Here is a 25,933-nt window from a genome sequence, read left to right on the forward strand (position 1 = left end):
TAAGGCTGAATAGTATTCCACTGTATATGTATATATACACATTCTCTTTTCTCATTCATCTGTTGATGGACACTTAGGTTGTTTCCACGACTTGCTATTGTAAATAATGCTGCAATGAATATGGAGATGCAGATATCTCTTTGACATAGTGATTTTTGCTCCTATGGATATACTCCCAGAATTGGAATTACTAGGTCACATGGTAGTTTTATTTTTAATTTCTTGAGGAACCTCCATACTATTTTCCACAGTGGCTGTGTCAATTTACAACCCCACTAACAGTGCACAAGTGTTCCCTTTTCTCCACATCCTCACCAGCATTTATTATCTCGTCTTTTTGATGATAGCCGTTCTAACAGGCATGAGGTGATATCTCATTGAGGTTTTGATTTGCATTTCCCCAATGATTAGTGATGTTGAATACATTTTCACGTACCTCTTGGCCATCTGTATGACCTCTTTGGAAAAATATCTAATCAGGTCCTTTGCCCATTTTTTAATTGGATTGTTTCTGTTGTTGAGTTGTATGAGTTCTTTATATATTTTGGATATTAACCCCTTATTACATATATGATTTGCAAAAATTTCTCCCATTCCATAGGTTGCCTTTTCATTTTGTTGATAATTTCTTTTGCTGTGCAGAAGCTTTTTAGTTTGGTGTAGTCTGACTTGTTTATTTTTTATATTGTTGCTTGTTCTTTAGTTGTCATATCCAAAATATCATTCCCAAGACTCATGTCAAGGAGATTTTCCCCTAAGTTTTCTTCTAGGAATTTTATGGTTTAGGTCTTATGTTTAAGCCTTTAATCCATTTCTAGCTAATTTTTGTTAGTGGTGTAAGATAAGGATCTAGTTTTATTCTTTTATATGTGTATATCCAATCCAGCACCATTTATTGAAGAGATTATTTTTCATTGAGTATTCCTGGTTCCCCTGTCAAATATTAGTTAACCATATATGCTTGGGTTTATTTCTGGCCTCTCCATTTTGTTCCATCGGTTTTGTGTTTGTTTTTATGCCAGTACCATACAGTTTTGATTATTATAGCTTTATAATATAGCTTAAAATCAGGAAGTGTGATACCCCTGCTTTATTCTTCTCTCTCAGGATTATTTTGGTTATTCAGGGTCTTTTGTGTTTCCATATAAATTTTAGGATTATTTTTTGTACTTCTGTAAAAAATGCCATTAGAAGTTTGATAGGTGCATTGAATCTATAGAAAGCTTCATGTAGTGTGGACATTTTAACAATATTAATTCTTCCAATCCATGAACATAAGAGACTTTTCCAATTATTTGTGCCTTCTTTGATTTCTTTCATCAATGTTTTGTAGTTTTCAGTGTAGGGATATATTTCACCTCCTTTATTAAATTTATTCCTAAGTACTTTATTGTTTTCGTGCTAATGTAAATGGATTATTTTCTTTTTCAGATAATTTGCTGTTGTGTATAGAAATGCTAAAGATTTTTTTTCACATCTTTATTGGAGTAGAATTGCTTTACAATGTTGTGTTAGTTCCTGCTGTAAAACGAAGTGAATCAGCTATATGTATACATATATCCCCATATCCCCTCCCTCTTGAGCCTCCCTCCCACCCTCCCTATTCCACCCCTCTAGGTAGTCACAAAGCACCAAGTTGATCTCCCTGTGCTATGCAGCAGCTTCCCACTAGCCATCCATTTTATATTTGGTAGTGTATATATGTCAATGCTACTCTCTCACTTTGTCCCAGCTTCCCCTTCCCTCCCTGTGTCCTCAAGTCCGTTCTCTACATCTGCGTCTTTATTCCTGCCCTGCCGCTAAGTTCATCAGTACCATTTTTTTAGATTCCATATATGTGCATTAGCATACGGTATTTGTTTTTCTCTTTCTGACTTACTTCACTCTGTATGACAGACTCTAGGTCCATCTACCTCACTACAAATAACTCAGTTTCGTTCCTTTTTATGGCTGAGTAATATTCCATTGTACATATGTGCCACATCTTCTTTATCCATTCATTTGTCGATGGACATTTAGGTTGCTTCCATGCCCTGGCTATTGTAATTACTGCTGCAATGAACACTGTGGTACATGACCCTTTTTGAATTATGGTTTTCTCAGGGTATATGACCAGTAGTGGGATTCCTGGGTCATATGGTAGTTCTATATTTCATTTTTTAAGGAACCTCCATACTGTTCTCCATAGTGGCTGTATCATTTTACCTTCTCACGTACAGTGCAGGAGGGTTCCCTTTTCTCCACAACTTCTCCAGCATTTATTGTTTCTAGATTTTTTGATGATGGCCATTCTGACCGGTGTGAGGTGATACCTCATTGTTGTTTTGATTTGCATTAGAAATGCTAATGATTTTTGTATGTTAATTTTGTACCCTGCCACTTTACTAAATTCATTGATTAGATCTAACAGGTTTTTTGGCAGTCTTTAGGATTTTCTCTGTATACTGTCATCTGCAAATAGAGACAATTTTACTTTTTCCATTCTAATTCTGATGCATTTTATTTCTTTTTAACACCTAATTGCTCTGGCTAGGACTTCCAGTACTATGTTGAATAGGAGTGGTGAGAGTGGGCACCCTTGTATTATTCCTGATTTTTGAGAAAAAGCTCTCAGCCTTTCATCATTGAGTATGATGTTACCTGTGGGCTTGTCATATATGGCCTTTATTATGTTGAGGTACATTCCTTCTATACCTAATTTGTTAAGAGTTTTTAATAATGAATGGATGTTGAATTTTGTCAAATGTTTTTTCTGTGTCCATTGAGATTATCGTATGATTTTTTTCTTTCATTCTGTTAATGTGATGAATCACATTTATTGATTTGTATATATTGAATCATGCTTGTATCTCAGGGATAAATCACACTTGATCATGGTGACTGATCCTTTATTTTTTATTTTATTTATTTATTTATTTAATAAATTTATTTATTTTTGGCTGCGTTGGGTCTTCGTTGCGGTGCATGGACTTCTCATTGTTGTGGCTTCTCTTGTTGCGGAGCACGAGCTCTAGGCACGCGGGCTTCAGTAGTTGTGGCTCGCGGGCTCTAGAGCGCAGGCTCAGTAGTTGTGGCTCATGGGCTTAGTTGCTCCGCGGCATGTGGGATCTTCCCGGACCAGGGCTCGAACCGTGTCCCCTGCATTGGCAGGCGGATTCTCAACCACTGCGCCACCAGAAAAGCCCCTGATCCTTTATTTTTATTTGAATGTTTCATTGAAGTATAGTTGACTTACAATATTATATTACTTTCAGGTGTAAAACATATTCAATATTTTTATAGATTACACACCATACAAAATTATTATAAAATATTGACTATATTCTCTGTGCTGTACATTACATCCCTGTAACTTATTTATTTTATAATTGGTAGTTTGTACCTTTTAAACCCCTTCACCTACTTTGCCTCTCCCCCCACCCCTCTCCCCTCTGGCAACCACCTGTTTGTTCTTCATATCTGTGAGTCTGCTTCTGTTTTATATGTATTCATTTGTTCTATTTTTTAGATTCCACATATAAGTGAAAACATACAGTATTTGTCTTTCTCCTTCTGACTTATTTCACTAGGCATAATACCCTCCACATTCATCCATGTTGTCACAGATGGCAAGATTTCATTCTTTTTTATTGCTGAGTAATATTCTATAGTATATATATATATATATATATATATATATATATATACACACACACACACACACACACCACGTTGTTTTTATTCATTTGTCTGTCGATGGGCACTTACGTTGCTCCCATATCTTGGCTATTGTAAAATAATGCTGCTATGAACGTTGAGGTGCATATATCTTTTTGAATTAGTGTTTTCATTTTCTTTGGATAAATGCCCAGTAGTGGAATTGCTGAATCATATGGAAGTTCTATTCTTAATATTTTTAGGTACCTCCATACTTTTTCCCATAGTGGCTGCACTAATTTGCATCCCCACTAACAGTGAATGAGGGCTCTCTTTTCTCCACATCTTCACCAACAGGCACGTGAAAAGATGCTCAACATCAGTAGTCATCAGGGAAATGCAAATCCAAACCACAATGAGATACGTCACAGAATAGTCAGAATGACTATTGTCAAAAAGACAAGAATGATCCTTTAAATATGTTGCTGAATTCAGTTTGTTAGTGTTTTGTTGAGAGTTTTTGCATCTATATTCATCAGGGATACTGGCCTGTAGTTTTCTTTTCTTGTAGTGTCCTTTTCTGGTTTGGGTATCAGGGTAATAATGCTGGCTTCATAAAATGGTTTCGGAATGTTCCCTCCTCTTCAATTGTTTGGAAGAGTTTGAGAAGGATTGGCATTAATTCTTTAAATTTTTGGTGAAATTTACCAGTGAAGCCATCTAGTCCTGGGCTTTTCTTCATTGGGAGATTTTTTTATTACTAATTCAATCTCCTTACTAGTAATTAGTCTGTTCAGATTTTCTATTTCTTCTTGATTCAATCTTGGTAGGTTGTTTCTAAGAATTTTCCCATTTCTTGTAGGTTGTCCAATTTGTTGGCATCTAGTTGTTCATTTTTTTAAAAAGGAATTGGCTCATGCAACTGTGGAACCTGGCCAGTCCAAAATCTGCAGGGTAGGCTGGCAGGCTGGAGACCTAGGGAAGAGCTGCAGTTAGAGTCTGAAGGCAGTCTGCTGGCAGAATCCCCTCTCTCTCTGGGGAGGTCAGTCATTTTTCTATTCAAGCCTTCAACCAATTGGATGAGACCCACCTATATTATAGAGAGCCATTTACTTTACTCAGAGTCTACTGATTCAAATATTAATCTCATCCCCAAAATGCCTTCACAGAAATATCCATAATAGTGTTTGTTTGACCAAATATCTGGGTACCACAGTCTAGACAATTTGACACATAAAATTAACCATCACACCTGGGATCCTGTTACAGCTGCAGAATTTCAGGCCCTGCCACGGACACTCGCCATCCTCAACCCCTAGGAATTGCGCCCTCCTACCAGTACTTCACCACCTTTCTTTGATGCATGTTAGGGTGCTAAGAACAGCTGAACACCAATTCTTCCTTCTTTATATTATTTTGGTGTGGGTGAGGTACAATGTCTAATCTTGCATGATATGGGTCTGAGGTTTCTTCCCTTCGATATGGCCACTGAGGGAATGAAGTGTTCACATCCAAACACTGGCTTTCTCCAGCACAGGGGTTACAGGGTGGTAGGATCATAAGGAGTAGTGCCTGGAGGGAAATCCTGTGATCATTCAGGGAATGATACCATTAAAACCTTATGAGCAGGTAAATAGGATAAATGGAATACATTTTGGAAGATAAGCAGTTGTATGGCTGGGGGTGGGGGGGTACAAGCAGGGATCCCAGGGGTAAGGGCATCAGTTCAGACAAAAGTTCTGGGACAAAGTGTTGGGAGTGGAGAGTACCACACAGGAGCCAGAGCAATTCTGAGGGAAGGCACACAAGTTAGTTGGAGATTAAAAAGAGAGACAGAGACAGAGAGAGAGGCAGGCTGCAGGGTTAGCATTTGCCTAGGATCATAAGAGCAAGGGAATTGAAAGCAAGGAATTGGCAGGAGAACAAGTGAATGGAAGACCAAGGCAGCATCTGAGCTGGCTAGGGAAGGAGGCGAAGGATGTGGAAGCCTGATGATGTAGAGAGAGGAAGTAGAGGGGCCATGTGATGAGTTCCATTTTCCCTGTCCATGAGGGAACTCAAACAGCTCGGAGAGCCTGAGTTGAGCCAGACAATGCAATTGTTGGTTTACATCTGAGTCTACCTCTATTCTTCACAGTGCAGCTGAGAAGTATACACTGTGATCTCTGTTCAGTTCTTTAGGTGAGAATGCCAAGATTGTCTCTGATCATTGAGGCACTACATGGAATAACATGGAATTATTCCTTATGTAATGGCAATCATCTCCTTAGTTCATATTTTTAAAGACATTCACAAGCCAATATATGGATGCTTCATGTAAATGACATAAAGAACTGAAAAGTGGCAAGTGGGAGGAAATAACTTATGCAAGACCCAAAAATGGAGGCATAATTTGTAAACTGGTGGTACCTCACCTGTGTCTTCAATTATACGATTGTAACTTGAAATTTGGTACTGCTATTATTTTAATTTCAAAAATTATGCCTGCTTGTTGTCTGAAGTGCAAAAATTACAGAAGTACAGAAAATAAGTTGTGCAAGTGTCCCTTTCAACTCTTGCCTGCAATTCTGTACTGCTAATTGCATCGATGAGAAAGGTCACACAGACCTGACCGTAATGTGAGATTCCATGTTATTGTTGTTTGTTTGGAAGTGAAATGAAATGCCTCAACCCCTTCAAGCACATGAGAAATGCATGGGCAGACAGGCTGACTCTCCCCTACTCTAAGGTACTGAGGTGAGATCCCTCCCACAGTGCACCTTCAGAAAGGGAGAGGGGGCAGTACAGTGGATGGATGAGAATCCCTATGGAAGCATGGTGAGAGGTGTGAAAAGGCCTGTTTCTCATTCACCTGTATGCAAATCTTGAAATTGTTCACGGTATGGTCTTTGGAAATGATTATGGACAAGAAGTAAAACATGTACATCCTCATCTTCCTTCCTTCCTTCCAAAGCCCTCCACTAGCCAGTCGGCATCCCTTGCAAAGCCTCTGTTGTTCTGGGTCATATGCCTGTTTCTGAGAGTCTCCAGGTAGAGCATCTGACTGAGTCACACTGCCTCCAAAAACCAATTCCTGGAAGCATATCATGTCCCCTCTCATCAGAATTTACTGACAAACTACCTATGGAGTCAAGCCTGATATATCTGCTAGGGATTGCCAGGGTCAATGGGGGTCGGGCAGGAAGGCAACCAAGGCCTTTCAGGCCTGGACCCACTGGCTCATGATTGGGGCAGGGAACAGCAATGCAGAACACACAACATACAACATGCAACATCACTCTTTATTATGAAAACAAACAGCAATCGTGAGTGGGGAAAATACAGAAACAACTGACCCTTCAGGTGGCTATGTTACCTGGCCTACAAGGTAACTTTGGCTTCTTTGTCGGCCAGGCCTCCAACCCTGTTCATGGGCATGGCCTGAGGCTGGAGAAAAGAGAAACAATGATGATATGGATGAAGACAAAGACGGCATCCAAGCGCTCCTTTTAGGGGATTTCTTTGAAGGCCTCCTCTGGGATCTTGCCTTCGGTCTGGAGAGAAGGAGTCGGGATGTCAGAAGAGCCAGCTCCCCACGTTCCATTCTTAGGCCACCGGCCTCCACCTTCTTGGCCTCCCTGAAGGCCCAGAAACATTCATCTTTACCCCACTTGATTCCCAGACCTCACCTTGAGCATACTGAAGACCTGACCAGTTCTGGTGTAGTTTTATTCGTTGTCCTGAAGGTACCTGCAGTGGGAGAAGAACAGGTGATCTCCATTAGTACCACAGTACAGTCATGCTGACCATGCAATGCCACCGCTAAATCTATGCCACTTTCTTGCTGGGACACATGTACCAGTATGAACACTATGTGTAATGACGAAGAAAGACCCAGTGAAAACCAAACCATCACTAGCATTCATGCTCACTAGAATTCAAAACAGAAAAGTAGAGCTGTGCAAAAGAACAAGGGAACTTAATATACACTCATCAAGGAAGATGTTCAAGAAAATAACAAGTGAAAAATTGTTTTGCTTTTGTTTTTGTTTTTGTTTTGTTTTCCCTTCCCCCTCCCCGTGTCCTCAAGTCCATTCTATGTCTGCATCTTTATTCCTGTCCTACCCGTAGGTTCATCAGAACCATTTTTTTCTTTTAGATTCCATACTGGTCTTTTTTTTTTTTTTAACATCTTTATTGGAGTATAATTGCTTTACAATGGTGTGTTAGTTTCTGCTTTCTAACAAAGTGAATCAGTTATACATATACATATATCCCCATATCTCTTCCCTCTTGCGTCTCCCTCCCTCCCACCCTCCCTATCTCACCCCTCTAGGTGGTCACAAAGCACCGAGCTGATCTCCCTGTGCTATGCGGCTGCTTCCCAATAGCTATCGATTTTACATTTGGTAGTGTATATATGTCCATGCCACTCTCTCACTTTGTCCCAGCTTACCCTTTCCCCTCCCCGTGTCCTCAAGTCCATTCTCTAGTAGGTCTTCATCTTTATTCCCGTCTTGCCCCTAGGTTCTTCATGACCTTTTTTTTTTTTTTTAGATTCCATATATGTTAGCATACGGTATTTGTTTTTCTCTTTCTGACTTACTTCACTCTGTATGACAGACTCTAGGTCCATCCACCTCACTACAAATAACTCAGTTTCATTCCTTTTTATGGCTGAGTAATATTCCATTGTATATATGTGCCACATCTTCTTTATCCATTCATCTGCTGATGGACACTTAGGTTGCTTCCATGTCCTGGTTATTGTAAATAGAGCTGCAATGAACATTGTGGTACATGACTCTTTTTGAATTATGGTTTTCTCAGGGTATACGCCCAGTAGTGGGATTGCTGGGTCATATGGTAGTTCTATTTTTAGTTTTTTAAAGAACCTCCATACTGTTCTCCAGAGTGGCTGTATCAATTTACATTCCCACCAACAGTGCAAGAGGGTTCCCTTTTCTCCACACCCTCTCCAGCATTTATTGTCTGTAGATTTTTTGATGATGGCCATTAAGTGAAAAATTTTTAAGTACAAGTTTCCAGCCATCTTTTTTTGAGATATAATGCACACACTATTTTAAAGAATACAAGTCAGTGCTTTTTAGGATATCCACAAGATTGTACAACTAATTCCAAAATAATTTTATCATCTCGAAAAGAAACTCCTTGACCATTAGTGATCACTCCCTATTCCTCCCCTTCCCCCAGAACCTGGCAACCACTAATCTGCTTTTGGCCCCTGTGGATTTGCCGATTCTGGACATTTCATACTATATTCAACTTTTGTGACTGGCTTTTCACTTAGCATAATGTTTTCAAGGTTGATCATGTCATGACATATATCAGAGTTGTACTTTTTTTTTGAGGATAAACAGCTAGTTTTTTTAAAAATTAATTAATTAATTAATTAATTTATGGCTGTGTTGGGTCTTCGTTTCTGTGCAAGGGCTTTCTCTAGTTGTGGCAAGCAGGGGCCACTCTTCATCGCAGTGCGCAGGCCTCTCACTATCGCGGCCTCTCTTGTTGCGCAGCACAGGCTCCAGACGCACAGGCTCAGTAATTGTGGCTCCCGGGCCCAGCTGTTCCGCGGCATGTGGGATCCTCCCAGACCAGGGCTCGAACCCGTGTCCCCTGCATTGGCAGGCAGATTCTCAACCACTGTGCCACCAGGGAAGCCCCAGAACTGTACTTTTTTATGAGTGAATAACATTCTACCATATGGACGTACCGGATTTATTCATCCATGCATCAGCTAAAGGACATTTGGGTTGTTTCCACTTTTCGGCTATTATCAATAATGCTGCTATGAACGTTCCTGAACAAGTTTTAGAGTGAACATATGTTTTCATTTCTCCTGGTAGATACTTGGGAGTGGGATTACTGGGTCATTTGGTAACTCCGTGTTTAACATTTTGAGGAACTGCCAAATTTTTTCCCAAAGTGAGTGCTCCACTGAACCTTGATACCTGTAATATATGAGAGTTCTAATTTCTCCACAGCCTCACCTATGCTTATCTTTTGTTTAATTGATTAAAGCCATCTTAGCGTATGTGAAGTGGTTGTTTTGATTTGTATTTTCCTAATGATTAATGATGTTGAGCACGTTTTCATGTGCTTGTTGGTCACTTGTATACAATCTTTAGAGAAATATCTATTCAAATCCTTTCCCCATTTTTAAATTGGATATTTATCTTTTGATTGTTGAGTTGTAAAATCCTTCAATATTCTAGATAGTAGATCTTATCAGATACGAGATTTGCAAATATTTTCTCCCATTTCGTGGGTTGTATTTTCACTTTCTTGATAGTGTCCTTTGATGTACAGAAGTTTTTACTTTTGATGAAGTGCAATTTATTTGTTTCTTTGGTTGCTTGTGCTTTTGGTGTCATATACAAGAAACCGTTGCCTAATTCAAGGTCATGAAGATATACACCTCTGTTTTCGTCTAAGTGTTGTTTTAAAATTTTATTGGAGTTTAGTTTACTTACAATGTTGTGTTAGTTTCAGGTATACAACAAAGTGCATCAGTTATATATGACTCCATTCTTTTTCAGATTCTTTTCCCATATAGGTTATTACAGAATATTGAGTAGAGTTCCTTGTGCTATACAGTAGGTCCTTATTAGTTATCTATCTTATATATAGTAGTGTGTATATGTTAATCCCAATCTCCTAATTTATCACTTCCCCCTCAGATTTCCCCTTTGGTAACCATAAAGTTTCATTTTGAGAACTGTGAGTCTGTTTCTGTTTTGTAAATAAGTTCATTGGTATCGTTTTTATTATATTCCACATATAAGTGATATCATATGATATTTGTCTTTCTCTGTCTTACTTCACTTACCCAATCAAAAAATGGGCAGAAGATCTAAATAGACATTTCTCCAAAGAAGACATACAGATTGCCAAAAAGCACATGAAAAGATGCTCAACATAACTTATTATTAGAGAAATGCAAATCAAAACTACAATGAGGTGTCACCACACACAGGTCAGAATGGCCATCATCAAAAAATCTACAAACAATAAATGCTGGAGAGGGTGTGGAGAAAAGGGAACCCTCCTACACTGTTGGTGGGAATGTAAATTGATACAGCCACTATGGAGAACAGTATGGAGGTTCCTTAAAAAACTAAAAATAGAGCTACCGTATGATCCAGCAATCCCACTCCTGAGCATATATCCAGAGAAAACCATAATTCAAAAAGATACATGCACCCCAATGTTCATTGTAGCACTATTTACAATAGCCAGGTCATGGAAGCAACCTAAATGTCCATCGACAGAGGAATGGATAAAGAAAATGTGGTACATATACACAGTGGAATATTACTCAGCCATTAAAAAGAATGAAATAATGCCATCTGCAGTAACATGGATGGACCTAGAGGTTATCATACTAAGTGAAATAAGTCAGTAAGAGTTTTTACAGTTGTAGATTCTACATTAGGTCTTTGATCCATTTTGAGTCAATATTTTTATATGGTGTGTGATAGGGGTCAAAATTCTTTTTTTTTGCATGTTAATACCCATGTGTCCCAGCACCACCTGTTTAAAAGACTATTTTTTCCTCCATTAATTATTTTGGCACCTATTGAAAATTAATTGGCTACAAATGTCAGGGTTTCATTCTGGACTCTCAGTTCTATTGCATTGACCTATCAAATGTCAGTGCCATGCAGTCTTGATTATAGTACCTTTGTAGTAAGTTTTGAAATTGTGAAGATCAGGACTTGTGAGTCCTCAGCTTTATTCTCTTTCAATATTGCTTTGACTATTCTGAGTCTATTGCATTTCCATGTGAATTGTAGGATCACCTTATCAATTTCTGGAAAGGAGCCAACTGGGATTTTGATAGATATGGTGTAGACTCTGTAGACCACTTTGAATAGTACTACCATCTTAACAATATTAAGTCTTCCAGTCTACAAACACAGAATGTCCTTCCATTTTTTTAGGTTTTAAGTTATTCCAACAATGTTTTGAAGATTTTAAAGTATAAGTTTCTCACTTCTTTAGTTACATTTCTTTCTAAGTATTTATTCTTTTTGATTCTACGATAAATCAAATTGTTTTCTTAATTTCAATTTAGGATTTTTCATTGTAAGTGCACAGAAATACAAATGATTTTTGTGTATTGATCTTATATCCTGAGATTCTGCTGAACTTGTTTATGTATTCTTACAGTTTCTTAGCAAATTTCTTAGGATTTTCCATATAAAAGATCATGTCATCTGAGCATAATACTATTTTTAAAATGCTTCACATATATCATCATAAAATTAGGATACGTTTTTCATGAGCTTCCATTTTTTCTGGAAGCAAAATATCCAAATACTTATTTTTCCAAATTGTCTGTGTGTTCCCTTTTTAATTCCCTCATTCTCCCAGCTCCCTCTTATCCTCATGCACACACAATACTCACTTTTGAGACCACTGGAGGTTCATCCCAGACTGAGTGGAGAAAGCTTGTACAATTTGCTGCTGCTCCCAGTAGAAACTGGGCATGGAGCTGGTGGAGGGTGTGGGTACTGGGATGGAAAATGTACTCTGGGTCTTTTTAGGGCTGACATCCCATACAAACAGCTCGTCATTCAAGATGAAAAGACTGGAGGAAAAACGGTCACTCAGATAATTGGACAGATGAACACCACCACACCCCTAACAACAAACCTGCTCCCACTGGCACTCAGCAACCAGATTCCTTCCATTACCCCTCCTGTGTCTGTCCCCCAGGTTCATTGACTGGTACCTCTGCCCCTCCCCACAGAGCCCACCTTTGGAGAGACTGTCTACCACCTTCACTCGATTTATAGGTTTATCCCCAACCCACGGGCAATTTCGCATTTACCCTTTACCACAGCCCAAGGGGTGGACGCTCTGATCCCCATTCTCGGAAGAAGACACTGAGTCACACAGAGGTCATGTGACTGGACCAAGGTCACACAGTGAGTGAGTGTTGGGTCAAGGAGAGAACGCATAGGGCGATTCCAGAGCCCATGCTCTTCTTAACCACTAGGCTAGACTGCTCCTGGGATCTCCCCACTGGCTTTCCACAATACCGAGTAAACCTAAGGTCTGCACCACCACACTCCCATGCCCCTGAGCCCAGGCGGGGATGGGCATTCCCACCCACGACAGGGCTCTGACCTGGAGTAGCTGGCAGGGGTAGCGATGAAGGTCCGGGTGAAGGCACGCACACAGCCCTGAGAACTTCCTTCCACTTCAACAGCAAACAAACAACAGTACCCCTTAGAGCCGCACGTGCTGTACACGCTCACACGGCGGTCCCCAGTCAGGCTGTGACTGGACACTCATGCTGAGAGGGCAGTTGTTCACGGGGGCCAGGGTGTCGGCAATGGGGAGGGCAACTATAGGAGCAGTCTGCGCCCAGTGACAGGGCCCCTGACAACCACTACACAGGTTCATGGGATGCGTTTTTCACAGCCGCCCAAGAGGTGGATACTACTACCCCATTTTGCAAATGAGGGAACTGAGAGGTTAAGTAACGGCCCAAGTTCTCAGAGTAAGTATCTGGGATGAGAGCCACCAAACTCTGCAGCCTGTGTCCCCAATGTCCAGGGTGTGCAGGGCAGACAGGCATGGACACAGCTCAGACCTGGATTGTCTGTGGGAAGCCTGAGGGCTGGAGCACACAGTGGGGAAGGGGAGGGGAGGGGAAGGGAGGAGGGGAGGGGAGGGGAGGGGGAGGGGAAGGGAGGAGGGGAGGGGAGGGGAGGGGGAGGGGAGGGGGGAGGGGAGGGAGGGGGAGGGAGGGGGAGGGGAGGGAGGGGGAGGGAGGGGGAGGGGAGGGGGTGGGGGAGGGGAGGGGAGGGGAGGGGGTGGGGGAGGGGAGGGGAGGGGAGGGGAGGGGAGGGGGAGGGGAAGGGAAGGGAAGGGAGGGGAAGGGAAGGGAGGGGAAAGGAAGGGAGGGGAAAGGAAGGGAGGGGAAGAGAAGGGAAGAGAAGGGAAAGGGAGGGAAGGGAAGGGAAGGGAGGGGAGGGGAAAGGAGGGGAAAGGCAGGTAAGGGAAGAGAAGGGCAAGGAAGGGAAGGGAAGCAACAAGAGGGGTAAGGGAGGGGAGTGGAAGGGAAAGGAAGGGAAGGGGAAAGGAGGGGAAAGGCAGGGAAGGGAAGGGAAGAGAAGGGAAGAGAAGGGGAAGGGAAGGGAAGTGAAGAGAAGGGAAGAGAAGGGGAAGGGAAGGGAAGGGAAGGGGACGGAAGGGGTCAGGGAAGCTGGGCGGTTCTGGGAATGAGCCTGGCCAGGGGGAGGGAGCAGTGGGGAATCTGGGGAGGGGGCTCTACACACACTCACCTTCCTTGAACACCCCATTGACAGAGAAGCAGAGCATCCTTTCCTGAAAAGGAAGAGCCGAGGTGCCCAGTCACCACCTCCACCTCCTACCCACCTGTGGCTTCCTGGGCCCGCCCGAGGGAGGAAGCAGGCGCTCACCGTCTGGGACCACGTGTCCACCACGAAGGAGCTGAAGTCATGTTGAGTCTTGGGCAACACACAGAGTGTGTGCACAATGTCATGTTTTTTGTGCTTCAGCAGCTGGACCCGCAGGTCTGTGAGGGGAGGGGAAGCGAGCGAAGGTCAGGGGCTGCCACGCCCTGGGCCCTATGATTGATCCCTTCACCGCCCTTTCCCACCCAGTCTTCCCATCACACTCTCACGGGGGTCCTTGAGCTTCTTCATATTCCTGCTGTCCTTGAAGTACTCGCACAAGCTGCTTCTAGGAGACAAAGAGCAACAGTGGGTGGTGGGTGTTTGCAGGAGCTGGCCCGTGTCTGCTGGGGAGCCACATGGCCCAGGAGCAGAGCCTGTGCTATGATACTCACGGGGCTGGATCCTCGGGGTGGAAGGGAATGGTCAGGGAGAAGCAGGCCTCCTCATGATAAGCACCCACGAGACCCTGTCGGTCTCCACAGTCATGGATCGAGTAGTACCTGAGGGGGAGGAATGAGGACAGTCTATCTCTGTTGTCTGGACCTCAAATGAGACTTGAAAACTCCCCTGAGCAGACCTGTGCTTAGGTGGCCTCACCTGTCCTCACCCTCCCCCCCTTGCTCAGCTTCCCAGAGGTACTTACTGCTGCAGGAATTGCAGGACTAGGCTCTTCAGCTCATCAGATCCAAAGTAGCTGCCCTGGAATCAAATGGCATTTGAGACTATGCAGTGGATAAAGCCTCCCTGCAACACCCCAAATGCTGTTTGATGTTCTTCCTCACCTTGCAGGGCTTTACTACATAGGGAGTGTCAACGTCAACGGTAACTGGTGACGGTAACTCTTGGCCATCCTGGAGAAGGGAAGAGGAAGTCAGGAGTGGAGACCAGGGGAGTGGCCCTGGATGATCCGGGAAAAGGATGGGCCCAGGAGGGTGAGGGTCAGAGGTCAGGTGTGAAAGGGCCCTGGAAATTCCATGGGAAAGCTTACAGTGGATGTCTTCATCATGAGGTCCTGGAAGTCTCTAGTGTTATATTCAACTTGTGTGTGTGCGTGTGTGTATTTATGGGTATTTTTCCAGCAAGTCCATCCATGTCATTTTCAGGAGTCCATGCCCCCCAAAATGGTTAAGGTTCTGATGCTAATATGTGATCTAGGCAAGACCCAAAGGGCTTGAGGGCAGGTGCAGAGATCACCGACATTCGTAAGAAACAATGATTTATGTAGGCACTTACTAGGCGTAATAACTTCGGGAAACGATCTCTGATGGCCCTGTCCAAAACCAAAAATAGAGAAGAGGTGGTTGATAGTTCAAGGCTGCAATGCTTCCTTTGAGTTAAAACAGTAATACCATAAACAGAGATCAGTGTGTTCTGGCCCATCCAGCAGCGCCCTTTGCCCACCTCTGCTTCTGATTTTAAGGGTTTTCGGTCCACTTCCCTGTTGAGCACTGAGCATCTGTCATCTTACTGTGTGAAAGGCACTGTCTCCTCATCTCTCTCAATACCTTCACTTTAATAGTCCTTCCCTCCCTCCCTTCCTCTCCTTCGCCTGGGTAGCTCCCACCCAGACTACTCGGACTCCCTTCTCCAGTGCCACAGGGAGCAGCATTTCAAACCCATGCTGCAGGGCTTCCTTCTCCTCCCTTCCTTCCTCCAGGGCCCCACTGAAGGCTGTGGGGAGAAGAGGGAATGGGGTGGGAGCCCGGGGCTCTGCTACCTCACTGGGGGTCCAGCACTCTGGCAAGACCCGGACACCCCCCAGGGATGGCCCAGGATGCTGGGCCAGGGAGGTGAGTGAGGTGGGGCTCAGGGAGGGAGATGGAGGGGATGAAGACAGAAAGGGAGTGAAGGTAGGAGGGGAGAGATGACAGAGACATAGGGGCACAGAGACAAGGGAGAGAGAGAAAACAAAGGGAAGAGAAAGAAGCTCTGCCGTGGTCGGTGTCAGGGAAGAAGAGAGAAGAATGGGGAAACGGCACACCTGTTGCGGCTCTTCACCTGCCCCAGAATCGCCCAGACACACCAGGTAGGAATGGAAAATATGCCCATGTTGGGCTGGGGGGCCCACTGGATGCTGGCTGAAACTTTGTCACTTGTGTGAGTTCAGCCAGACGTGGGCATGGGAAACAGGGCCGCCATGGGGGCACATCTTCCCCAGAATGAGGAAAGGGTCAGGTCCCAGCTCAGTATGGGGCTGAGGATCCGTGGCCCCCTCTGATGATGATCACCGTCTTCTCTCCTGATGACCCCTGCACCTGTCTGAGTTGGTTCTTTATCTGAGGAATCGTACCTGTCTCAGGCTGCCCAGGGCTCCTGTGAAGGACCAGGCGGGATGATGTGACGTGTGCAGGGAGGGATGGGAAGTGCCCCTGAGAGCCCTGTCCTTCTGTCTCCTCTACCACCTCTGCCCTCTGCCTTCCACTCCTGCCTCAGGAAGCCCTCTGATCACTGGCGGCGGCCCATGTCTGGCCCCTTGACTCAAGGAGCCCTGCTTTTTCCCAAGGAGGGTCCAGCTCCTGGCATTGGGCCAGCAGAATGGATGTCATGACAGCAGCCACCCACGGCCTCAGCCCTCAGCATGGTGCAGGAAAGCCCCCATGTCAACTTGGGAGAGGAGGGGGGACCCCTTTGGAGGAAGGGGAAGAGGGCCCCTCTCAGAACGGGGGAGGCAAACGCCATCTCAGCACGAAGAAGGAAGGCTTCTCTCAGCAAGAGGCCCTGGATTGGAGGACCCTTCTCAGTGCAGGGCGCCAGCATCTGGATCAAGGCTGGTCGCTCCTGGTCCTGGTGAGGAGGAGAAGCCCTGCTTCCTGGGGCACACTCTTGGGAGGCCTTGGTGGAATATAGCTGGGTGCAGAGAGCTGGAAACAGACCCCAGAGCCCCTGCAGAGGTGAGCAGGTCAGGGGAAGGAAACTCCTCACCGGTGATAGGCACAGAGAGAGCAGAAGGTGGGGCCTGTGATCCTCCCAGAAGACCAGGGCTGCCACCTTTGGCAAAGGGGCACTGTCACAGATAGTCTAGGCTCCCATGGGTGAAGGTCACCAAGAAGGGTGACAGGGTGTTCACACTGACCTTACATAGGTGGACCAGTCTGGGAAGGTGCCACACAATGGGTTCCCTTGCAGCCACAGCTCTTCAAGCTTCAGCCCTTGCATCTTGCTCAACTCCCACACAGACTTCAGCTGAGAAATATGGGGCGGAAGTGGGAAAAGGAATCCCAGGGAAAGAGGGACATCTGGACCTCTGCACCCCCAGCGCCCTCCCTCCCCCACAGGTACCTTCACCTGCCTCCTGTCATCACTCTGATGGCCACTAACACGCCCCCCGCTTACTCTCAACCCAACTTTGATCTGGCTCCCCCTTCTCACCTCATTTTTGGAGAGGTTCAGGATCTTGACCGTGGGGGCCATCTGTATAATGTCAGACAGGCCATCCAGCTGGTACAGTTTGTTGCTGCTCAAGTTCAAGGACAACAGCTTTGGGGCAAGAAGAGGTAGAGTGAAGGCTACTATCTACGACCTTGGAGACAAATCTGCCCTCCACCCCATCTCTTCCACCCCCTACCCTAATACCAGCACTGGGCCTACAGCCTCACCTCAGGGAAATTCTTTTCGATGGTTTGCAGGGTGGCGGACATGCAGCTTCTTCGATTCAGAATTATATCAATATCATGGCCCACCAAGTCTTCAGGAAGGAGAGGGGAGGGAATCAGATGGCTGAGTGGTGTCTGGGGCCAGCACCAGCCCCTCCCCACGTTACCATCCCTAAGTCTCCCTCCAGGAAGACCCCTCTGACCTCGCCCGCCCTAGAATTACTGCTGCCAGCCATACCTGGGTCAACGCAGAGCCTCTGGAGGTCAAGAGCTTGCTTGTAGATATTAAATCGTTTCATCAAGGTCAGCTGCGGAGTGAGAGATGGAGAGCGCCGCTCTGAGGCTGTGGTGGTGGCAGGGAAATCGGGGGCGAGGGGGGCGGGGGGCTGGAGGAAGGAGAGGTTGGTCTGAGGGTTGGCACACAACATGTCTTGAATCTGCATTACCTTTAGCTGCTCCATTTCTTCTGGCTTCAACTTATACCGCACAGAGTAGGGAACATCAGAGGGGCTGACAAAGACAGGTATCTGCAGGAAGAAGAGGTGGGGTAAGCACCAGGAACTCTAGTTCCAAAGAAGACAACCAGCCCCTGGCCTGTACTCCTTCCTCAGGATGAGGTACAGGTAACGCCCGCAACACAAACCTTTCGGCTCTCCTCGTCACAAATCTTGTAGCTGACATCCATCAATGCAGAGGCAGTGCTAGCTTCCTGGACAAAGAACCGAGCCCCATTTTTCACAAAGTGGAACTACAGGGATTGAATGCAACAGCAATAGTATCAGAAGCCAACAGACCCTGCTGAACCAGGTCTCTCTCTCCCCCTTCCCTGTGCCCACGCGTCTGGCTTCGGCATCCTCTCTTACGTCCACTGGAGTGAAGGGGACACTGCAATGGCGCTGGATTGAGTTCATTAGCCATGTCCTGTCATACTTTACCCCATAAGGAATCTAGGATGAAAAGAAGGGATGGGAGAGAGGACAGACAACAGGGAATTTAGGCTGGAGGATGAACCTTTTCCTGTTCTTTTCCGGCCTTCTACTGAGCTTGAAAGGGCTTCTAAAGAAGGGACCACTGGCATGATTTCTTATGGATGTGCGTAATATGGATTTCCTAAATACTCTTTCTCTCCAGTCAAACTCTCTTCCAAATAATCAAGGTGTCAGAGATGATCTTCCTTTTATAAATTTCCAGGAGATCCTACCCAGTGCAGACACTGCTTGCCCCTCAGACAAGGTCTCCAGAGGCTCGACCCTCCATCTCCCACACTCAGCTTGCCAAACTGAGACCTCCAATGTGGAGTTGCTCCATATCCTTGGCAGTAGTTTCCATATTTGCTCTGAGACAGGCTCCTCTGTTCTCCTCACAGTCAGCCTGTTCCCTTTCTACTGCTTCTCTGAATCTGCCCTTAGATGAACAGGATTGTTAACTCCTGGTCATAAGAAGGACAGATTACAAACTGTCCCCAGTGAAATAAACCAGCATCTCTACATGAGACCAACACAACTCCCCCTGACTTTTCTCTCCTGCACATTCCATACATTTTTCAGGATACTCACGGTGACCCTGAACCAGCTCCCTGGGGTTCCATCTTGTGTGTTCTCTTGCATTTCTCTCTCCAGAGGTTTTCTGTTTCTCCACACAGTCATATGCATGTGGCCTTCACTGTGCCATCTCACTCTCCTCTCGTTGCCTCGGATGGTACAGGGAGAGCTGCAGGGGGGATGTGGAGAGAAGGAGGGTGAGTGGCCATACGTGCTAAGGAAGTCTTCTGTACACCCTCGTCTCTTTGACACCAGCACTACAATTAGAATTGCTCAACCATTATTTCACTTCTAGCATGCTTCAGTTTTGCAGTGACAGAAGAAAAACAAGTCCACGGAGAGTGAGAGAGGTGCATAGTCCCAGGGGCTGCTGTGTACAAACCCTGCTGCCTGGTCACTTACTGTCTTACTTCGGGGTCCTCCTGGACATCCCTCTTCACCACGTTTCCATCATCCTCCTGGAGGTGTGAGGGCTGAGGCTCACCCCCACCGTGTTCATAATGAGGGCTCCTCTTGCCAGAATTACCTGGGAAAGAACTACAACCTTTCTTTCTTCCTTGAGGTGATCTACCACCATCACTGTATTCTGAAAAGAGGAACAAAAATACAAGTTTGAAGACACATCTGTGGTGCACTTACCATGTACCGTGTCTTAGGCTAACAGGATGGTAGGGCAGGCAAAGTGCCAACTTGGCCTAAGGGACCAATCCCACAAACCTCAGAAAGGACACTCTTCTGCCTGTGCAGAGAGGACAGCCTTATCCGACAGATGGCACTATCAGGGGAAGAATCGAGGAGGACAAGGAGGAGAAAGAGGGAGGAGAAGGAGGAGGGAGGAGAGGACAACTGCGTTGAAACTTTTAAAACAGTGGAGCAGGACTGATAAGGAACCGAGGTGTATGCGTCCATGGGTTAGACTGGACACCAGTCGTATATGTACCAGGAAGGCACCCGAATCTTGCCTTCTCTCAGGACTTTCCAACAACCACACCAATACCTCTCTCGTGCTTCCCAAATCCAATCAGCCACCAAACCAATTCCACTAACAACCAGCAAGCTAGCTGGACTTCCTTTGCCAGTGCACTAGGAGCTTTAATGTCAGGTGGCACTGATGTCACAGCCTCCTGAACTGTCTCCCTCCCTCCAGCCTTGCCCTGAACAATACTCTGTTTGAAAGAGCCAGAGTGAGCTCTCTTTTGGGCCAGCCTGAAATGCCTTTCAGCTCAGCAGGCAACTCTTCCTCACTTCAGCTCTTCTATAACAAGGGTGTGAATGGTAACCTGGAATGATGTGTCAGCCACCATTTCCAAGTGTTTAGGGATTCTTCTTTTTGTTTTCTATTACTGGTCTCTAATTTGATTCCATCGTGGCCAGGGAATACACTCTGGGAGATTTCAATTCTACTTTTTTTATTTTTATTTTTTTTAAATAAATTTATTTCTTTATTTATGGCTGCGTTGGGTCTTCGTTGCTGCACACGGGCTTTCTCTACTTGCGGCTAGCAGGGGCTACTCTTCGTTGCGGTGCACAGGCTTCTCGTTGTGGCGGCTTATCTTGTTGCGGAGCATGGGCTCTAGGCGCGCGGGCTTCAGTAGTTGTGGCACGCGGGCTCAGCAGTTGTGGCTCGAGGGCTCTAGAGCGCAGGCTCAGTAGTTGAGGCGCACGGGCTTAGCTGCTCCGCGGCATGTGGGATCTTCCTGACCAGGGCTCGAACCTGTGTCCCCTGCACTGACAGGCGGATTCTTAACCACTGCACCAACAGGGAAGTCCCTCAATTCTTTTTGAATTTACTGAGGCTTGTCTGATGGTCAAGGAGATGGTCTAACTTGGTGAATGTTACAGAGACCCTCGGGGAAAAACCTGTACTCTGCTGTTGGTGGGCGGACTGTTCTATTTATGTCATGCAGATCTCGTTAGTTTCCTGTGTTATTCAGGTCTCCTATATCCTTGCTGATTTTCTCTCTGGTAATTCTGTCACTTGCTAAGAGGGAGGTGGGTGTGGAAGGCCCCCACTATAATTATAGATCTGGCTCTTTCTCCTTTCAGCTCCACCAGTTTTTGCTTCATGTACTTTGAGGCTCTGTTGTTTGGTGCATACACATTTAGGATCTTTATGTCTCCCTGGTGTCCTGATCCTTTCATCATTCTGTAAGGCCTCTCTTTCGCTCTTGTTCATTTTCTTTACTCTGATATCTACTGTACTGGATACTGAAGCCACAGGCACGCTTAGAAAGTGTCCTGGGTATACCTCACCTTGTATTCACTCCTAGGAGTTGTGTTGCTGTTCACCCCCACCCCCGCCCACAAATTCTCCCCTCCAACATATCTAATTCACCATGGGAAAAGATTTGGAAGTTTTTCGGCACCTGCAGAAATAAGATCGTGTCAATTCTCTTCCCCATAGGTGGATTCACTAAGGGTATTTTATTTTTAACACATTCCACTGAAACAGTGAACCAGCAGATAATCATACCAGTGGCTTGTGGGGAGGGAGGATTATGGTAATTACACTGTTAGAAACCAGCTTCCTTTGGGTTGTAATACTTAAGGCTCTCTAGGTTTGTGGGCTGTGCCTTTTGTACATTAACTATTCCATGTTGTCTCAGGGCACGCTTATGAGTAAAGATCCGTCCAGGGCTGATCACTCCACGATGGAGTGACTACGACCAGGCCTCAGATGAACTCCTCTGGGGAGCCGTTGCTTTCCCTGTGCGGCCCGCTGTCAGGGCAATCCTGCTACTCACAACCTTGGGACTTTCCCTGTGTGGCACTGGAAGTGAAAGTAAACACAGATAGGGCATTGGACCCACAAATGCCACTTGCTCAGTCCCCAAACCTCGGAGGGGGCCTGGCGTGCTCTCTTTCTCCCACACTCCACATCCAACTGGTCAGGAAATTCCCTCGGCCCCTCTCTCAAAGTATGTCCAGAAGCCAGCCACTTCTCACCACCTCCATTACCACCACCCTGGCCAAGATACCAACATCTATCTCCTGGACTGTACTGCTGTCCAGCTGGCCCCTCTGCTTTCATCCTGGCTCCCTTACCTGTCTGCTTTCAACCCAGCAGCAGAGCGCAAGTCAAATCATTTCACTCCTCTGCTCAACACTACATAACAATGGTTTGAAGCCCACCAACATGTTCAAAAGCCAGGAGTTCATAATGATACTCATCAACAATAACAACAACAAAGAGGAACCTTATTGGTGACCTTTGGAGAATGCCAGGCAACCAACTCGTTTTCAGGAAAATCCAGCAATGAAAGGGAAAAATTCACATTTTAAAGGGAGCAGTAAGGGCATGTGGTCTATGTACGGTGTATAGGAAGAGTCAGAGTCATTTGCAAGAACCCACATTCCTTCCGAAATAACGTTGCCGAGGGGAAAGCGTAGAAGGGGGCTAGCTAACAGCTACCGCAGTCCCCTGGCTGACCAACTACGTCGGGTGCCTAAACAGGGCTAGAGACCTCCCTCATCAAGGTGATTCAGACACAAGCAATCTCAGACATCGCCTTGTCAAGTATTTCATAGAATAATCCAGTGAAGCCATGTGGTCCTGGGATTTACTTTGCTGGGAGATATTTGAGAACTGATTAAATCTCCTTACTCATTAATCGATCTGTTCATATTATGTATTTCTTTACGATTCAGTCTTGCTAGATTGTCTGTTTGGGGGACTTTATCCATCTCTTCTAGGTTTTCCAATTTGTTGGCATACAATTATTCACAGTATTTGCTAATAATCCTTTTAATTTCTGTAGTATCAGTTGTAATGTCCCTCTTTCATTTCTGATTTTAATTATTTGAGTGTCCTCTATTTTTTTTTCTTAGTGAGTCTAAGGGTTTGTCAATTTTGTGTAGCTTTAACAAAAAGCCAACTCTTAGTTTCACTTATTTTTCTTCTATTGTTGTTGTATTTTTTTCTCTATTTCATTTATCTCTGCTCTTATATATCTCCTTCCTTCTGCTAGTTTTGGCTTTAGTTTATTCTTCTGTTTCTAATTTCTTGAGGTGTAAAGTAAGGTTGTTGATTTGAGATCTTTTGTCTTTTCAATGTACACAGTTAAAGCTATAAAATTCCTTCTTAGCACACCTTTGCTGCATCCCATAAGTTTTGGTATGATGGACTTTCATTTTAATTTGTCTCAAAGTAGTTTCTAATTTCCTTTGTGACTTCTTCTTTGACCCATTCATTCTTTATGAGTGTGTATGGAGATTCCAAAAAAAATGAAAAATACAACTCCCATATGACCCAACAATCCCACTTCTGGGTATATATCCAAAAGAACTGAAAGTAGAATCTTGAGGAGATACTTGCACATCTATGTTCATAGCAGCACTATTCACAACAGCCAAGAAGTAGAAACAATTAAAATGCCCATCAATGGATAAATGGATGAACAAATTGTGGTATGTATATATATATACAATGGAATATTATTCAGCCTTTTAAAGGAAGGATATTCTGTCATATGCTACAGCATGGATGAACCTTGAGAACATTACGCTAAATGAAATAAGCCAGTCACGAGAAGACAAATACTGTATGACTCCACTTACATAAGGTTTCTAGGGACTTCCCTGGTGGTCCCGTGGGTGAGACTCCATGCTCCCAATGCAGGGGGCCCGTGTTCAATCCCTGGTTGGGGAACTAGATCCTGCAAGCATGCTGCAACTGAGAGTCCACATGCCACAGCTAAGAAGCCTGCATGCCACAACTGAGTCCACATGCTGCAACTAAGAAGTCTGCATGCCGCAACTAGAGATCCCGCATGCTGCAACAAACAGCTGGCGCAGCCAAAATAATAAATAAATAAATATTTTTTTAAAAAGTTGGGAAAACTATAGTAAACAGAGTCCAAGGGTTTAAAAAAAAAAAGGTATCTAAAGTAGTCAGATTCATAGAAACAGACAGTAGAATGGGGTTACCAGGGACTGGGGGGAAGGGACAAAGGGGAATTGCTGTTTAAGGTGTAGTTTCAGAATTGAAAGACGAAAAAGTTCTGAAGATTGGTTTCACAACAATGTGAATCAACTTAACAGTACTGAACTGTACACTTAAAAATGGTTATGATGGTAAATTTTATGTTACGCATTTTTACCATAATTTTTAAACCTGTATATTAGAGTGTGATTACTCAAAAGGAAATATTAAGAAAAGTTTTTGTTAGGATATGTAAATACAAACGTAAAGAAGTCAACATAAAGGAACATGTGAGAATGTCAACTGTGCTTATGAGTAGGTGTTTGGAATGCACAAGAGGTGTACTTTCATGTCCATGCTCTACTTGTATAAAAGGCTGGGTCAGGGTTTTGCCACGGGCTTGGGGGGAAGCACTATTGCTACTGACTCATTACCTAGCATAATAGAAACAATTACTGATAATCAGATCCACCTGTCTTCTCTCTGATTATTAAGCTACATCACTTGGACAATTCACCCGACTTCTCCTGATCTCAAATTACTTACATGTAAAAATCGGGGATTAGAGCTAACCACCACCTCAATCAAGATATAAAGCATATACCACACTCCAAATGGTTCCCAGTTAATCCTTCCATCTCCCAGCTCCATATAAACCTTGATCTGCTCCCAGTCCCTATATATTCGTTTTGCCTGCTGCAGAATTTCTTGTAAATGGAATCATACATACTGCACACCTTTGTGTCTGGCTTTTTAAAGTCAGCATCATGTTTTTGAAATCCGTTTATGTTCCTGCCTTTTTTATTGCTGAGTAATATCCCACAGTATGGGTTGTAGTTCTCCACCTCGTTTACACAGTAGAGCCCCTTGGGGAGTTGGAGAATACCACCAGCTCCAAGCTATACCCACAATAATTAAAGCAGAATTGGGTTGAGACCCAGGCACCCACATTTTCTAAATTCTCCACGTGACTGCAGTGTGCAACCACAGTTGAAAGCTACTGTATTAAAGTATCAGCTTTTGGTTTATGCTTGCCAGAGACCCTAGGAATGGATGCCACCTCATTTTGCTGGCTTTCCACTCTGTTGTTTTAGGGACCTAGTGATTCCACTAGCTTAAATTAGATATTGGCAGACTACAGCCCATGGGAAAACCTGGCCTGTGGCCTGTTCTTCTAGGGCCTGCAAGCTAAGAATGGTTGTTACATATTTAAATGGTTACAAAAATAATATTTCTTGACATGTGAAAATTATTTGAAATCCACACGCCAATGTCCATATGCAAAGTTTTATTGGAACACAGCCATACTTGTCTCTGGAGGCTTCCGCTCTACAACAGCAGAGCTGAGTAGTTACGAAAGAGACAAACTGGCCCACAAAGCCTCAAATATTTGTCACCTGGCCCTTTCCAAGGCGTTTGCTGATCTCTGGCTTAGAGCAAGTATCCTTAAAGCAAATGCACAGTAACTGTGGTAAATGGCTGACGGTCCCTTTGGCTAAGCCTGGGAAGAAGATTTACTGCAGTAACTTGCGACTTCACCGTAGGGTCCTTCCTCAGTAGTCCACTCATTCATGGTGTTCTGGCTCAAGTGTGGGAATTGAGTAAGGGACTACCATTTGCCATCAAGATAGGTCAAGTCACCAGATCTAATGCTTGATTTATTTATTTTTATGTTCTTATATTTTATTACAAATATTTATTTATATTTTATTTATGTTTACACTGATCAAATGCAACTTTGGAGTACGTCAGATATTTCAAGATCCAAGGGATCTGTTGATCAATTAGCCACCTTCAGAGGTTGCTACA

At 44.5% G+C, this 25,933-nt stretch overlaps 1 protein-coding gene across 1 annotated transcript; it reads right to left on the bottom strand.

Annotated features, from left to right (window-relative positions):
- Window positions 1-7,343: 7,343 nt before the first annotated feature.
- LOC133081608 (nuclear RNA export factor 2-like) lies at window positions 7,344-19,314 on the bottom strand. The gene is made up of 18 exons (XM_061177869.1): window positions 19,219-19,314; window positions 18,526-18,609; window positions 18,306-18,410; window positions 18,109-18,189; window positions 17,901-17,970; window positions 17,666-17,754; window positions 17,439-17,546; window positions 17,143-17,252; window positions 15,303-15,339; window positions 14,852-14,920; window positions 14,713-14,768; window positions 14,462-14,569; window positions 14,297-14,355; window positions 14,073-14,188; window positions 13,935-13,977; window positions 12,772-12,844; window positions 12,047-12,229; window positions 7,344-7,365 (listed from the first exon to the last, which is right to left on the bottom strand). Exons 1-18 carry the CDS (start codon window positions 19,312-19,314, stop codon window positions 7,344-7,346), a joined length of 1,509 nt encoding a protein of 502 aa, XP_061033852.1.
- Window positions 19,315-25,933: the final 6,619 nt, after the last annotated feature.

This window comes from Eubalaena glacialis, chromosome X, assembly GCF_028564815.1.
Source record: "Eubalaena glacialis isolate mEubGla1 chromosome X, mEubGla1.1.hap2.+ XY, whole genome shotgun sequence".
Lineage (NCBI taxonomy): Eukaryota > Metazoa > Chordata > Mammalia > Artiodactyla > Balaenidae > Eubalaena > Eubalaena glacialis.